Here is a 14,707-nt window from a genome sequence, read left to right on the forward strand (position 1 = left end):
GCAATGCCATTGATGAGCTCAGAGAGCTATAGAGGGACACTCTCTTGGCTTCACAAAGAGCATCAAGTGTGAGAAGTTAAAAGGAGAAATAATTGACATTCATGCCACATATGTCCAAGGTACTATATGATAAATGTAGTACTAAGAGGATGCATTTTAACTTATTCAGTGAAACTATTTGTCAAATCTGTGGCTAAGGATGGAGAGCTGTCATGAGATGTCTGAAGTGTGTAGACCTCCAGTTACTACTCTCCACATTGCAAAAGATGGTCATGGAGGAAACCATTATCAAACGTCTAAGAGTAACTGCATGGATCATAAGCAAAGCTTGTCGACCTGTGCCACAGTTGCATCGCCATGCCTCTCAACTCCGACCTTAGCTTCCAAAACACTTGCTTCATCGACCTCCAACACTCCATAGACGCCCCTCACCTTGAACCTTCTGCAAATTCCTCACCTTACTCCTTCAATGCCACATGCTCGCAAACTTATTATTTATAGCCAATGTCAAGCGTCACTGTTCATCCTGGGATGTATTATCTCACAAACTTAATATCGGTGAACGCATCGCTTGCAAGACATACATTTTAGGGATGTATTATCTTTCATCTTTTTTTTCCTATTATGTTGTATATATAAATTCATCTATTTCTTCTTTATTATGTTTCGACATATGACTCAAGTTGAATGTGATTCTGTTTGAATTGGGTTGAGGTTATGGTTCCACCAGGCCGCATTGACTCGATCTGGGCTCGCCCATAACAGGATTGAGCTCCGTTTAGGTTCGTTGAACCCGCTCCCCCCGCAACAAACCCTTCCAGAAGCTCTGTCAGCCTGATGAGCACACTTTAAAGGCCATATCTCGCCTCTTCCGTGTCGTTCACTAATTGCCTCTTCCACTGCCAATGCCTATTCTCTCTGCTCTTTAGGGCTTCTCCCAAATCCTCCTCCTTCGATCGTATACCCATTCCTCGAACCATTATTTTGGAACCATGGCGAACGACCATGCCACGATGGAGGACGACGAGATCACCCAGGAGGACGCCTTAGCAGCCATCAGCGCCTACTTCGAGGAGGACGGCCTCGTGCACCACCAGCTCGACTCCTTCGATGAGTTCATCAAGAACACAATGCAAGAGATCGTGGATGAGTCCGCCGACATTGAGATACACTCTGAGCACCAACACCACCCCGATCGCCAGCCCGACTCTGATGAGATCCCCCTCTCTTTTCCTCGTTGATTGGAAGTGGTAGCGATTGATATGTACATCGGTTTCTTGGTCGATTGACTAGGAACATCGTGCTCTATCACTTCTTGTCGTGCAATCTATCAACTTGAATCGAATGATCTTTTTTGTCGAATTTGTTCTAGAAAAGAAGGGTTTCCCTCTTCTGAGTCGTCCTAGTTTGTCTTCGTGCAGACCATTCACAAGATAAGCTTCGATCGGATATACTTTAGCAAACCTATGGTGACCGAATCAAATGGAGAAATTATAAAATTATTCCCCAAAATACAACATTGAGGAACTTGATTTATTTAGCTTCGTTATAAGTTGATGTTACTAAAATCCTCATCAAGAAACGACAGGATTGTGAAATCGTTGCAAAGACTCAAGACTTACTAAAAGTATTTATTGGAAAAGTAATTGATTCTTTTGAGCTGTATAATTGCATTTTTCTTTGTATTTTATTCATTGTGTCCTATAATGTTCTACTCAAGTTATTGCAATTTGTACTAGAGGTATGAGAAGGATTGATAGTGAAGAGTGTCCTTATGATTAAGGAGGATATTTTATCATTAGTGGAAGTGCAAATGTACTAATTGAACAGAAAAAGATGAGTACTAGTCATGTATACGTTTTCAAGAAAAAATAGCCCAACAAGTATGCCTACATGGCTCAAGTTTTATTAATGATGGAGAACAATTACTGTGTAGCATAATGCACTCCATTCTGCATGTCAATTTGTCAAACATTTGATTTGGAGGATGTTCTGAACAAAAAAGAGTGGCCAAGCAAAAACGAAACGACTGCTGAAAACATATTTTTATTCGAAGTGAAAAAGTAAACCTTTGAACGGAGGTCCGAAATCATCGATGACACCTATTTTACACCTATAAGAAAGAATGAGATGCATCCTGTCCGCAAGTATAAAAATTAAAGAAAGAAGAACAACATCCGTGTGATAGAACTGTTGTGACTGTCAATCTCTTCTTTGATGAATTGACCAATCATATACAAGTTCCACTTCCTGGGTGGCTATACTTGGCAATTGGACCAAAAGGGATTGGTCAAGGATTTGCGTGAACAGAACTCAACCCATATAACCTGTCCAGAGGACTACAAAATTGAATCACCTAATAATGCTATCATAAGCATCATCATCACCATCTCGATCATCAAGATGTATCCTAGTGTCCGCACCACTCCTGTGATGTTCCAAGTGGTGGGATGTTTAACATAAGAATACAGTGAATAGATAATGAATCATTACATAAAAGCAGCAGATAAATTGGAAAAATAGTTAACAGAAATAAATAATCACTTAAGCGTCCAAGCTTCTTCGGATCACTGGTTGATCCACTACAACAATTGATCATATTACAGATTTAACAAATATATTTGAAAGAATATTATATTTTATATAAACAATAATACTATATATAACATCATTTGAACTTGGATCGTACAACTAGGCGACCAACAACCACACATTCATTATTCCTCAATAATGAAATTAAAAATAACAATAATAACCAAAACAAAAGATAAATTTCACTATAAATCTCAAACTAACAGGATGAACATATGCCATGAAGTATAGTCTTAAGCCTTTTTGTGTCATCAAATTGTTAGGAAAAGTCACTAGGCGATCAAGTTGACTACAATCAATTCTTAAAGCTATTCGAAACCCCGATATGAGATTCCTAATTCAATAACTGAGCAAACCAAAACAAGAAAAAAAATAATGAGATACAAAAAGAAAACAGCAAAATTATAAGAGAAGAAATGGAATTTACCAAGCCATGATTGGAATACCAATATCATTGTGCACCAGATACACCATCAATAACAATGAAAAACTGTAAGATCACAATTACCTAGGGCAGGCTGCATGGATCTTTCCCACCACGGAGTTATATTGAGGCCAGCACCAATGTTCTAAAACAAGGGGCCCAGTTCCCAGTTTTTCTGGTAGAGACCAACCAGTCTCATCTGTTTCTGAATTAAATAACAAGAGGAAGGAGCCATAAGGTCACAACTGTTTTAAGTCAGTTGCACGAATCTTTACCCACCACTAAGCTATGTTGAGGGTAACATTACTGTCTTAAATTGTCAAACAATTGGCTCAGTCCAACATGCTACCGATTCATTATAGTAGCTATGCAACTCTTCTGTTCAAAACATAATCAGTTCTGAAATTGTTTTATAGCATGACAATCGATACACATACGTACACATGGCAGCATGATACCATGACAGACTCCATAAGAAACATTCCACACCAACTAATCTGACAGAATTCCATGTCACCTTATTTCCACCTCGCACCAACTCAGCCGAGGCATCACAGAACAATAACACATCAACCTGTGTGAAAAACAAATTCTCCAAAAGATTCTAAACTCAGGAGATGAAGATGTATCGTGAAAGTTTTTAAAATTACTCTATGATATTACGACAGAAATTGATAATAAGTACGATAACGACAATCAGCTACTTTTTCCATCATTTACTCAGTGAAATGCAATATATCTAATTCGCCTAAACTCTAGAAAACTTTTGTTAGGTCAACCTCATTGCCAACTCAACCTTAGCTTTCCTCGCACCACAAGTTCCAATCAACTCATCTTATCTAACTAGAACATTTCTTTCATTTTATCCTCTAATTGGGCCGGCCTAATTGTTGGCAAATGATAAAATTTATTTTTCTCTCTTTTCTACTAGTCACATACATTCATCTATACATTTACATCTCATCAACACTAAATTTTTGAACATGTTACTCATACTTGTCCAACACTCCAATTTATAAAGCATGGCTAGTTATAACTATCTTATATAATTTTCATTCAAACCTAATAATTAAACAAAGATCCAGCAAAATAATAATAGCTTAGGTAATGAGAGATCCATTAAGTGAATCTCTACGCACAATGTAGCACAGCTTCATTTGTTCCATTCTTCTATGTTCACACTAGCTTCTTTTTCTGGAAAGACAATATGGCTTGTTGACATGGATAACAACAAAATTTCCAAGTGTTTAGAATCGGTTAAATGGATCTTTTGCCATCATTGAACTATGTAAAAAGGCAGTATTTTCGCAACCCAAGACACAAAGAATACCAGAAAAGAATGTATAAATAGGTGCAGAGTAGAATGAATTTATATATATATATATATATATATATATATATATATATATATATATATATATATATATATATATATATATATATATATATATATATATATATATATATATATATATTCATTTTCCATGGAAAATTATATCTATATCCTGATATTGTGATGTAATATCAATGGATTGGAAATCATGCAATACAAATAAATGCATCTCCGATAATTAAACAATTTCAAATTTCCCCATGAGTGCGTACTCCTCATTAAATCCCTAACAAACAAACAAACAATAGAAGAGGTTTCACGTTCAAGGAAGAGGGGAGGGGGAGATGGTACCAGAAGAGAACGAGGAGGAAGAGCACGTGCCTTCAAGCAAGGTCTTGGTCGTCGAAGTCATCGTCGAAGGAGTTGAAGAAGTCGGCGTCGACAGGGGGCTGCTGGCGGTCGAAGTCGGAGAGGATCTCGATGGGATCGGCGTCGTCCACCTCCATCCCCACGGTCACCGCCACCGCCTCCTCCATCTCCTCCTGCTGCTGGTGGTGGTGGTGGTGGTACAGATACGACGACGGCGGCTGCTTCATCTTTTCTTACACCAAACCCTTTCCCCGTCCAATGTGACTGCGACTTGGGAATTCCGGCCACATCGCCAATGCGTGCAACAGATAGTCCTCAAGTGGTGGCTTTGTTTCGGCTTCGTATCGGTCAACCGGACCCAAATCAGAGGTGGACCGGTCCAGGCTATCTGGAATGGGCCAATTTTGTTGCAAAGCTATATAAATTTTTTTTACCAAAAATAAAAATGTATTTAACTCGAAAAGGGGTTGCCTATGCTCCGGAGGTCAGCACATTAAAAATTAAAAATTAAAAATTAAAATCTCGGGAGGGGAGGGAGGACGTAATCTGCCCTTGCAATAATAATAAAATTACAATAGGAAGAAGCTATCTCCTAACAAATTTAGTTAGTCAATTTATACATTAATTATCAGATTTTACCGGCGAAAAATGAGAAATGATACCAAGAATATTCTTTATAAGATTAGGAGCTTGTCAAATATGTCTAATATGAGAATAGTCATCGATACATATGACTCTTATAGTAATATAAAAATTTCATATAGGAGTCATTCATATTCAATTTGACTATTATGGATGGAGCAATCCTCGTAACGTCTAAGAATATGATAATAAAAAAATTAAATTATATCAAAATCCTAAAAATAATTACCAACGGAGTGATTTTATTGCCACTATAACTTTCATCATCATGAGTTTTCACACTAGTCAAAATATCTATATAATAAATGCTCTTAGTGATATCAACATTGCTATACAAATAGTAATTTAAGAGTGGACCAAACTAAGTTTAGAGAGATTTTTAGAAGTAGAGATTAGGCAACATACCATAAAAACAAAAATTCGACAAAAATAAAAAACAGAAAACATAGCACAAATTTTTCAAGAGTTAATTATCATTTAGGATCAAGTCTCCATATCCACTTAATATCATTAAAGAGAATCACTAAATCCATGCCAAGATCATATTGGCAATATCACAACCAATGAAGTGTGATAAAAAATTCAAAATTTTAGCAGGTATCGTTATTGAGAAAGCTGACAGTATTATCCATATTAAGTAGCAATCCCTTTCATGCTGAATAAATTTTGAAAGATAAATGTTAGGAATAGCAGGAATAAATTTTGAAAGATAAAAATCATGAATATGAAAATCTTCCAGATATTTAGGTTTAATAATTATATCCCAATTAATAAGATGAAGATGATGCTGAAATTGACTTTTCTATGAGAGAAAATCTCTAATAATTGGACTTAGGACAGTACATAACATCCAAGTAATTGATAATGTGTGTAAATGAGTAGCAAAAAAATCAAATTTATCAAAAAAAAAAAAAACTACCGGCTTGGAAGTGGTATGAAATTTGCCAACTTCCAAACTTTTGGTGTTTGAAATGAAAAAGGCTTAAGCTTTCTAAAATTACAAGATTGGTTAAGCATACAAATAAGCATATAAAGGTAATGGGATAAAAGGATTTTCTATTGGATATCTCTAGAACCTTGAAGATCATAAAATAATTTTATCAATACCATTAAAGATGCAAAAGAAATTTGAGAAAGAAATAATATCAAGAAATTAGAAGTCTCTAATTTTGCTAAGCAGGAAGGCTGATAGTTGTATCAACAACAACCAGATAGTTGTATCAACAACATGGGGTAGAAGACGGTAACTATTCTAAAATAACTTGAAAGTTAGAATGCCATGGTATGGTATCAAATAGAAAAGGACATCGCCTCAAAATGATCATGCTCCTTCCATCTAAATCCGGATAGCCTCAACTTCAACTTCAGTGAACAACTTGGAAATTAAAAATAATAAAAAAATAAAATTCTCTAATAAGATCTATTACCACATATGAAAACACTTGCGTAGTCTATTTATTAATCATCAATCGCTTTATCGCTTTACCTCTAAATGAGACAGGATTTCTTAGAAATTGAACAACCATTCTAAATTAGTAAGGTGACTTGACTCTTAGAAACGGAGAGATGACGAGATGGACGAAGGGAAAGGAGTATATATATATATATATATAATTTGTGGCCTATCGGGAAAATCGATGACTGCATCTTTGATACATTGCTAGTACATCATCTGAAAATTCTGAATTGACTATTTACAAGGGATCAAAGGTTAGAGCATCGCATTTGTAATGCGATGTTCATCGGTTCCACTTCGATAACTGACTTTTTCTCTATCGATTTTTCAATGATGGATAATCTCTCTCCTCTGTAATATTTACAAGGGATCAAAGGTTAGAGCATCGCATTTGTATTCTGTTATTTATAGTGAAACAAGTTGGGAAGTCACAAATTGGGAGAATCCCTTCCCGCATGCCACAAATGCCCCACAAAAAAGAAGAATCCTAGAACAAAATGTAAAATGGATACAAATTTGTGACTGCTACTTAACAAGGGTTATCCGAGTTCAAATTGACTCCTCCTTCGAATCGGTTGGTTGGATTGGTTGGTAAGTCTTCATGAGTCGCGTCGAATCATGCCCGTGTGTTGCGCGCACGTCACCTAATATTTAGTATCGACACATGATTCATGTCATCTCAATTCACGGATGTGCTGATCATGCTTCCGGCACGGATAATATGACCTCGGATAATATATTCGTGTACAATATACGTGTCGAGAAATAATCGCTCACCAACTGTGTTCCGGGTTTGCGTTGCACCTTCGACGCGGATGAGACCTCAAACGGTTCGTTCCTCCAGCGGAATCAGACGGCAGAGATCCATCATGATCTTTCGTATGGGAGATGAGACTGGAGACGGAGCGCGCCAGCCGCCGGCTCTTCCCCTTTCTCCGCCTATAAATGCGCCATCCTTCTCGAATCACCCCCCACCATTTCCCCCCTCTTTTCTTGCCATCGCTGCCATCTCTCTCTCCTCTCCTCCACCACCTCTTCCTCCCTCGAAACGTTAGCCCCGTCCGTCGCTCTCGCCTAGAATCGGTCCCTAGAGGCGAGATCCACCGGATCTCGGCTTCGCTCAGGGTGTCACGTCGGTCGCCGCGCCAGATCAGGGTGGCCCTCCCCGGAGATTGGCCTTCGTGAGGCGTTGCGTGGCGGATCGGTCGCCCTCCTCGGCTGGAGTAACCATGGCGGTGCTGGCGACGGCGGCGACCGCTGGCGAAGGTTCGGCTGCCAGGAGATTCTGGATCAGCTCCATCGAGGAGGCCATCTTCGCATCGTATTCTCCGTTCGTGGTGTGCCTGGCGTCAGGGAAGCTCGACATGGAAACCTTCCGCAACTACATTGCGCAGGATGTGCACTTCCTCAAAGCGTTCGCTCAAGCGTGAGTCAGTGTTTCCTTTCTTGTACTCTATTGAAAGACTGGAATCTAGTCACATATCCCTAACTTCTAGTTTCCTTGCAGTTACTATGGCTGAATTTTATTAGATTTGTTCGTCCTCCTGTTGCTGATGGTTATAAAAGCGTGTTGATTGTGTTTCCTGGAATTTGTTAGCTACGAGATGGCGGAAGAATGTGCAGACGATGATGATGCCAAGGCTGCAATCAGTGAGTTGAGGAAGGCTGCTCTTCATAAGCTCAAAATTCACGATTCAGTAGCCCAAGTAAGATGTTGAACAATATTACCCTTGACTACGTGAAGTTCTCAGTCCATATATTCCATTTTGTCAATGTATCTTCTGTATTTGATCTCTATATATGCTTATCTTTGGTTATCTATACACTATTTTGTTACTGACTGATCAGGGTTTTGCAAATAATGATGCAACTTCTAGGTAAATTGTCCTGGTATTTAGTTGGCTCTCCTGTTAGTTCCTATTGTTCCCTTTGATATTGGAAAGGATAATGTGCTTAAAAGCACACAATACTTCTGAACACTTTTACATTGAAATCTCTGGGCTTTCTTTATATCAGGTGTTGATATATAGCTTCATGGATCACATCAGAGTCAGGATATTCTACTAAACAGGACCAACAAAAGTGATCCAAATGAAAACGGACCAACATCAGAGTCAGTTTTTGGTTTCTAGTTCCTACTAGTCATTCTTACTGTTATCATTTACTTATATTTCAGGAATTTGTATTTCATGACCATACTGGTGTGATCTTTCACTGATCACTTTTTAATGTTTGCGGATTCTGTACTTTTCAACTATTAATTTGATGAAGTAGGGTGATTTATATTCCCTAGTATTTGGTTTATTCATCATAAGAATTATGTTTGAAATCACATGCTGCTGAGGTGGATTACATTGAAATTTAAGCGATGGACAATGCAATTATTTTATTCATCTTTGACTCCTGGAACGTGCTTTTAGATTTGAGATCATCTAAGTTTTACACTGTCTTGATACCTGTTTTTTTTTTAATTTTTTCTTTATTTTTTTGCTAATTTCCTGCCATTTACCCAAAGAAGGGAAAGGATCCATGTGGTCATCCCCAAAATAGTTATATCTACCCAAAACAGATTGTTCATTCTTGAGCTAATAAGGGTGTGAATCCTTGTGCTATATACGATTAGCTTATCTTGTCACTCTTTGTCTCTGTTCTGTCTAAGGTACATGTTACTGCAGAATCATACATCGCTTGACCATGTGAATACCTGTGTGTATATAAGTTTCTAAGAGACCCAGTTATGCAGGAATGGGGAATTGACACGACCAAAGAGATAATTCCCAATCCTGCAATACTAAAGTACACTGAGTTCCTGCTTGCAATAGCTTCTGGTAAAATTGAAGGAGGGAAAGGTCCTGGAAGGATAGACACCCCCTTTGAGAAGACTAAAATTGCTGCCTATACAGTAGGTGCCATGACCCCTTGCATGAGGCTTGATGCATTTTTGGGCAAAGAGCTTCAACTGCATCTACAATATGAGGGAAATGGTTATCCATACAAGAAGTGGATCGAAACTTATTCCTCTGCTAGTTTTGAGGTATCTTAATACTTCAAACAGTTAACAGCTGTTTGTCCCTTTCATCTATTATTAAATCCCTTCAATTATTATTCCAATCTTATGTGCTCTTTTTATAGTGTTTGTCTTTCTTCTCTCTTTTCTTTTATGCAGGCATCTGCTGCACAAATGGAAGAGTTGCTTGACAAACTGTGTGTTTCGTTGACTGGCGAGGAGCTTGAAATCATTGAGAAGCTTTATCACCAAGCTATGAAACTTGAAATTGAATTTTTCAATGCCCAGCCAATTGTCCAGCCAGTGGTAGTTCCATTCAAGAAACTTCATGATGCCAGTAATAACCTGGTTATTTTTTCCGATTTTGACTTGACGTGCACTGTGCTCGATTCCTCTGCTATATTAGCGGAGATTGCAATTCTAACTGCATCCAAGGCTGTTCAGAGTGGGACTGATAATTTGAGTGCGCTGAGGTCACCGTCAGATGTGAGGGACTCCTGGAGTGCTTTTTCTAAGCAGTATACTGAGGAGTTTGAGAAATGCATAGAAAGCTTACTTCCATCGAAACAAGGTAACTATGCTATATATTTACAAGTATGTTACTTTTAATAGCAATTTTAGTGGTAAAGATTATTATTTTTAAAAAAAAATAAAGAAACTACAAGTGTTAATTCTTATACATTTTCAATTCGTCGTTCATGTGCAGCTGAGACTTTTGATTATGAAAGTCTGTGCAAAAACTATGAGCAGCTCTCCTATTTTGAAAAGCAAGCAAATTCTAGGGTTATTGAGTCAGGATTGCTCAAGGGAATAAATTTAGAAGACATCAGAAGAACTGGGGAGCGATTGGTCCTCCAAGATGGCTGTAAAGAATTCTTTCAGAAGGCTATAAAGATGAAAGGAAAACTGAATGCAGGTTTTCATATATTATCATATTGTTGGTGTGCAGACCTCATAAGATCAGTCTTTGGCTCAGGTAAGTCCTGCTGTTGTCTTTCCCTTGTGATTTTTACAATCCAATTTAAAAGTTTTCTGGTTGATCTTGCTGTTCTTGATTTGATACTTATAGTAATGAAGTGACTATTTTTACCTCTTTTTTCTGAAAAGGAAAAGACAACTATATTATTCTATTGGCATCCAAAATGCCATTCGTGAAAGTTGATCAGATGACTATCTTTTTCCTCTTAGTGACCAGAATCGATTGATGCTAAAGTTATAAAAGTTTGTCTTTTTTATCTATGACAAGTTGAGTGTTTTGTACACAATTCAGGCAATTGATTTGACATTTGGAATTCTTAATGGACAAAAATGAAAAAAAAAATTCATTAGTTTGATAATATAATTTGTTCTGGTGTTTCTCTCTTTGTAGAGGCAGCAGTATGTATTAAGGTCAATTTCTTGCCTACGAACTAGTCTGATAGGTTTGAAGGCAATATATCCTTGTTTAAGTTTGCGTTGATTAGGAATTTGTTCCCAACTCTTGAGGATTGACATCGTGTTATAAATTTCATCAGGCCATGTCAACCTTCAGTTGTGTTTGACATCAAACCCAATATTAGTGGAATAAGAGTTTCATGTGATCTGATCTTTCTTTTCTTTTGCGGAATTGCCTTTAGCAAGACAGTTTTTGTGTTCGTATGAAGGTTCTATAGCACAAAAGATGTTGTGGCACATGACTTCTCCGTTACTTGTAAATGACACAAAAGAGTGGAATATTACTTAGTGGCTATCTGAAGTTGCATACTAGGTTTTCTCCACGATGCCGTGGCAAATCCATCTGAATATATATGTCTTTGAACTTATTTCTATACAAGGTTGTGAGGCGACACTAGCACTATCATGATTGTTTTTCTCCATGAAGCTGTGGCCAAGCCATCTGAATTTGTCCTTATTCTGTTTAGTAGGTTCTCCAAATGATTTGAGCATACACTCGAACGAGTTCAACTATGAGGGGTCTGTTTCAACAGGTGAAATCGTCAGAGCAATGGAGTCTCCTCTGGACAAGGTTAAGACATTCAGAAGCATCTTAGCTGACGTTGGTAGGGAAAAAGAACATATGTCTGTCTATATTGGGGATTCAGTTGGTGATATGCTCTGCTTGCTGGAGGCAGATGTTGGTATTGTGATGGGATCAAGCTTAAGCTTGAGGAGAGTTGGGGAGCAACATGGTGTATCTTTTGTTCCGCTCTATCCCGGTTTAATAAAGAAACAAAGGGAAGTTCTAAGAGAAGATTCCCGTGTTTGGAAGGGGTTGTCTGGTGTTCTCTACACAGCATCTAGCTGGACAGAGATACATGCTTTTGTTTTGGGGGCATAAGTTTTTAGATGGCTCCTTTTTGTGTTTTTGTGACGAGTTAAAGAAGTCGAGTACATAAATTTCAATCCGTTGTTGGTTTTCTTAAGCTGCAGGTACTTAAGGGATCTGCAAAAGTCATGCCTTTACGTATGTTCCATTGACGCCGGCGTAGACGCTCAGGTACTTGAATTTCCTATATTATTTACTGAGTCCATTCTTTACATAATTAATTAATGATGGAAGTTTTATGTTTTTCATACTTTTGCAGGCCATTTGTGTCGATTTAGTTGATGATGGAGCTTCTTAGTTCTCTGAAAAATTTTTGGGTTCTAAGAATAAGGTTGTAAAACCTATCATTTTAGAATCCAACACTTAATTTGATTGATGTACCAATTTTAGCTTAGGATTTGAGGATAACATACATCATAAGATTTGTGTGGTAAAGACTCCTTTATGACAACTCGAGTCATTGGAGGTGCCAATTCTCGAGTCTCTTCCTTGAGATGCACATTGTGACTGTAATTATTTCTGTAAATTCTGATGATGAGACTTCATCAAAGATCAAAAGCAACCCTCACTCATCGGTATGACTTAACATGTTTCTTGCAACCGTCCTATAACAATGATCTTTCCCTTTGCTTGGCTTTTCATTCTATGGATTGGGGTGTGACCTCTACATACTTTTTTTTTCTTTTTTTCAGGGGCTGGACCTGATGGGGCTGCACGGTGATTCGAATCAGCGTGTGTCAGGTAGCCACTTGGAATTTTCAATCTCGGCAGAGCTCCGTTGACTTTTTTCTTTTCCTTTTTCGTTTCTCTCTCTCTCTCTCTCTCTCTCTCTCTCTCTCTCTCTCTTTCTGTCTGCACGGCAATTTAGATCAGCGTGGCGACTTTTGTTTCTCAGTTTTGGCAGAGCTTTGTCGACTTATCTCTCTCTCTCTCTCTCTCTCTCTCTCTCTCTATCTATCTCTGTACCTAAGGTTGCAGATCTTGAGGAAATTTTAATTGGTCTCAGAACATTTTGAGAATCCGCGTGATTTGTCAGTTTGCGAAGGATGGCAAGTAGGTGCATGCTGTGAACCCTTTCAGGCTCCATGAGGTGCTGCGCTCTAGCTGACCAACGAAAACCCCACTCCATGCTTCCCAACTTTGTTCAGCTTCCAACCGAGCATTATCTGTACTTGATCCATCTTCCCTGTTCTTAGTGTAATACCACAGTACGTACGTGTTGTAATTTTCCCATAATTTGGGATCTTTTGGCTAATTCCTGTGCTTAAGCATTTCCAGTCAACCATGTCAAAAGCTTTTACAGTTTCAGCAAACTCCCATGATCTTCCCTTCCCTGTTAGGACGATGACAGAGAATGGAATGGTAACTCTGATTGTTATAGGGCACTGAATATAATAGCTGAACTTTCATGGATAAGATCCTACATTAATGAGAAATATTATTGACATTTCACGAATGGTATAGAGAATGACTAATTATGTTAAGATTTAAAGAAAGAAAGAAAAAAAATCCAAAAGTACCAATTTTGCCTCCATAGCACGCTCGATGTTTTTTCGGTAAAGCAGTTCCGTACACTTGAAGGATGTTAAGATTTATTGAGCACTGAATGTTTGTCTCCTGTTAGGTTTGGACACATGGCTATCGATCAGCACAAGGAAATCAAGCTTCTTAGTCATCAACTAAGTCATATCAGAATATAAATCCTTAGAAATATTCCTCCCACTCCACACAATACATTATCTAATTGGATCGACTATGAAAGGTCAAGCAAAACATAGTTATCGAGTTCAAACATAGTTGTTCACTCTCATTTTCTTCTATTCTATTCTAAATACTAACTTCACCCGATCTCAATTTTCTTGCATCAGATCAAGTGTCTCAAGTCTTCTTGATCAGACTCTGAAAATTTCTTTCTTGGTTCGAATCAATTTGGACTAATGCAGTTATCACTGACATCTTCCCTATCAAGTATAGATTTCTATAAGGGGAACAAGTTTTGGCATCAGTCGAGGAGAGAAAGGTTCGGGTAATTCTGTTACAGTAAAATCAGAAGCATGAGCGGAAAGAAAGATCTGAAGCTATCTATATCAAGGTCAGGGCCAGGGTCAGGATCAGGATCATTTGCTATGCCAGTTAATTATGTTTCTGTTCGAAAGCTAAGTTGAAAGTTACGTTTGAGTTGGAGTTGAAATAACAGGATCAGAAAAAAGGATTAGATGAAACAGCAAGCACTAAAAGGAATGTAGTTCTAGGAAAGTAAACAAGAGAAGAAGGATGGATGGTCAGTGGGGAATCCAATCGACTCACCACCACAAGCAAAAAAATTGAGGACACAAGTTAAAACATTTTACAACAGGTTAATTATTTTATAAGGCACTTTCCCACCATAAATCCAGGCTTTCTACTCTTCGCCCTAAGAATCATTGGACATACTACGTCAACCAAAGAGTGGAGAGAGAGAGAGAGAGAGAGAGAGAGACTCGAAGGATATCAAATTAAACCATGTGAATAGCATTCATGGTGGAGTAAAATTCACCCTAAACGCGATGGTGAACCTTCTTCACCTCTTCATAAACATC

The 14,707-nt window shown here is 38.0% G+C and overlaps 1 protein-coding gene and 1 long non-coding RNA gene across 11 annotated transcripts; one reads left to right on the forward strand and one right to left on the reverse strand.

Annotated features, from left to right (window-relative positions):
- Positions 1 to 3,307: 3,307 nt before the first annotated feature.
- Positions 3,308 to 5,090, reverse strand: LOC103989931 (uncharacterized). Its single transcript, XR_672082.3, has 2 exons — positions 4,701 to 5,090; positions 3,308 to 3,590 (listed from the first exon to the last, which is right to left on the reverse strand). It is a non-coding gene; the product is annotated as an uncharacterized LOC103989931 (long non-coding RNA).
- Positions 5,091 to 7,693: 2,603 nt separating this feature from the next.
- LOC135581661 (bifunctional TH2 protein, mitochondrial-like) lies at positions 7,694 to 13,410 on the forward strand. Of its 10 annotated transcripts, XM_065155539.1 has the most exons (9): positions 7,696 to 8,242; positions 8,414 to 8,522; positions 9,560 to 9,850; positions 9,983 to 10,394; positions 10,530 to 10,799; positions 11,725 to 12,299; positions 12,388 to 12,703; positions 12,821 to 12,869; positions 13,135 to 13,410. In XM_065155539.1, the coding sequence occupies exons 1-6, from the start codon at positions 8,046 to 8,048 to the stop codon at positions 12,138 to 12,140; spliced, it is 1,695 nt and encodes a 564-aa protein (XP_065011611.1). In that variant the 5' UTR covers positions 7,696 to 8,045; the 3' UTR covers positions 12,141 to 12,299; positions 12,388 to 12,703; positions 12,821 to 12,869; positions 13,135 to 13,410. The 10 variants fall into 10 exon arrangements, with proteins under 10 accessions (XP_065011614.1, XP_065011611.1, XP_065011610.1 ...); XM_065155538.1 differs by having other exon boundaries at positions 12,388 to 12,869; XM_065155537.1 differs by having other exon boundaries at positions 12,821 to 13,410.
- The last annotated feature ends 1,297 nt before the right edge of the window (positions 13,411 to 14,707 follow it).

The sequence above is a fragment of the Musa acuminata genome, chromosome BXJ3-6 (genome assembly GCF_036884655.1).
Source record: "Musa acuminata AAA Group cultivar baxijiao chromosome BXJ3-6, Cavendish_Baxijiao_AAA, whole genome shotgun sequence".
In the NCBI taxonomy this organism is placed as follows: Eukaryota; Viridiplantae; Streptophyta; class Magnoliopsida; order Zingiberales; family Musaceae; genus Musa; species Musa acuminata.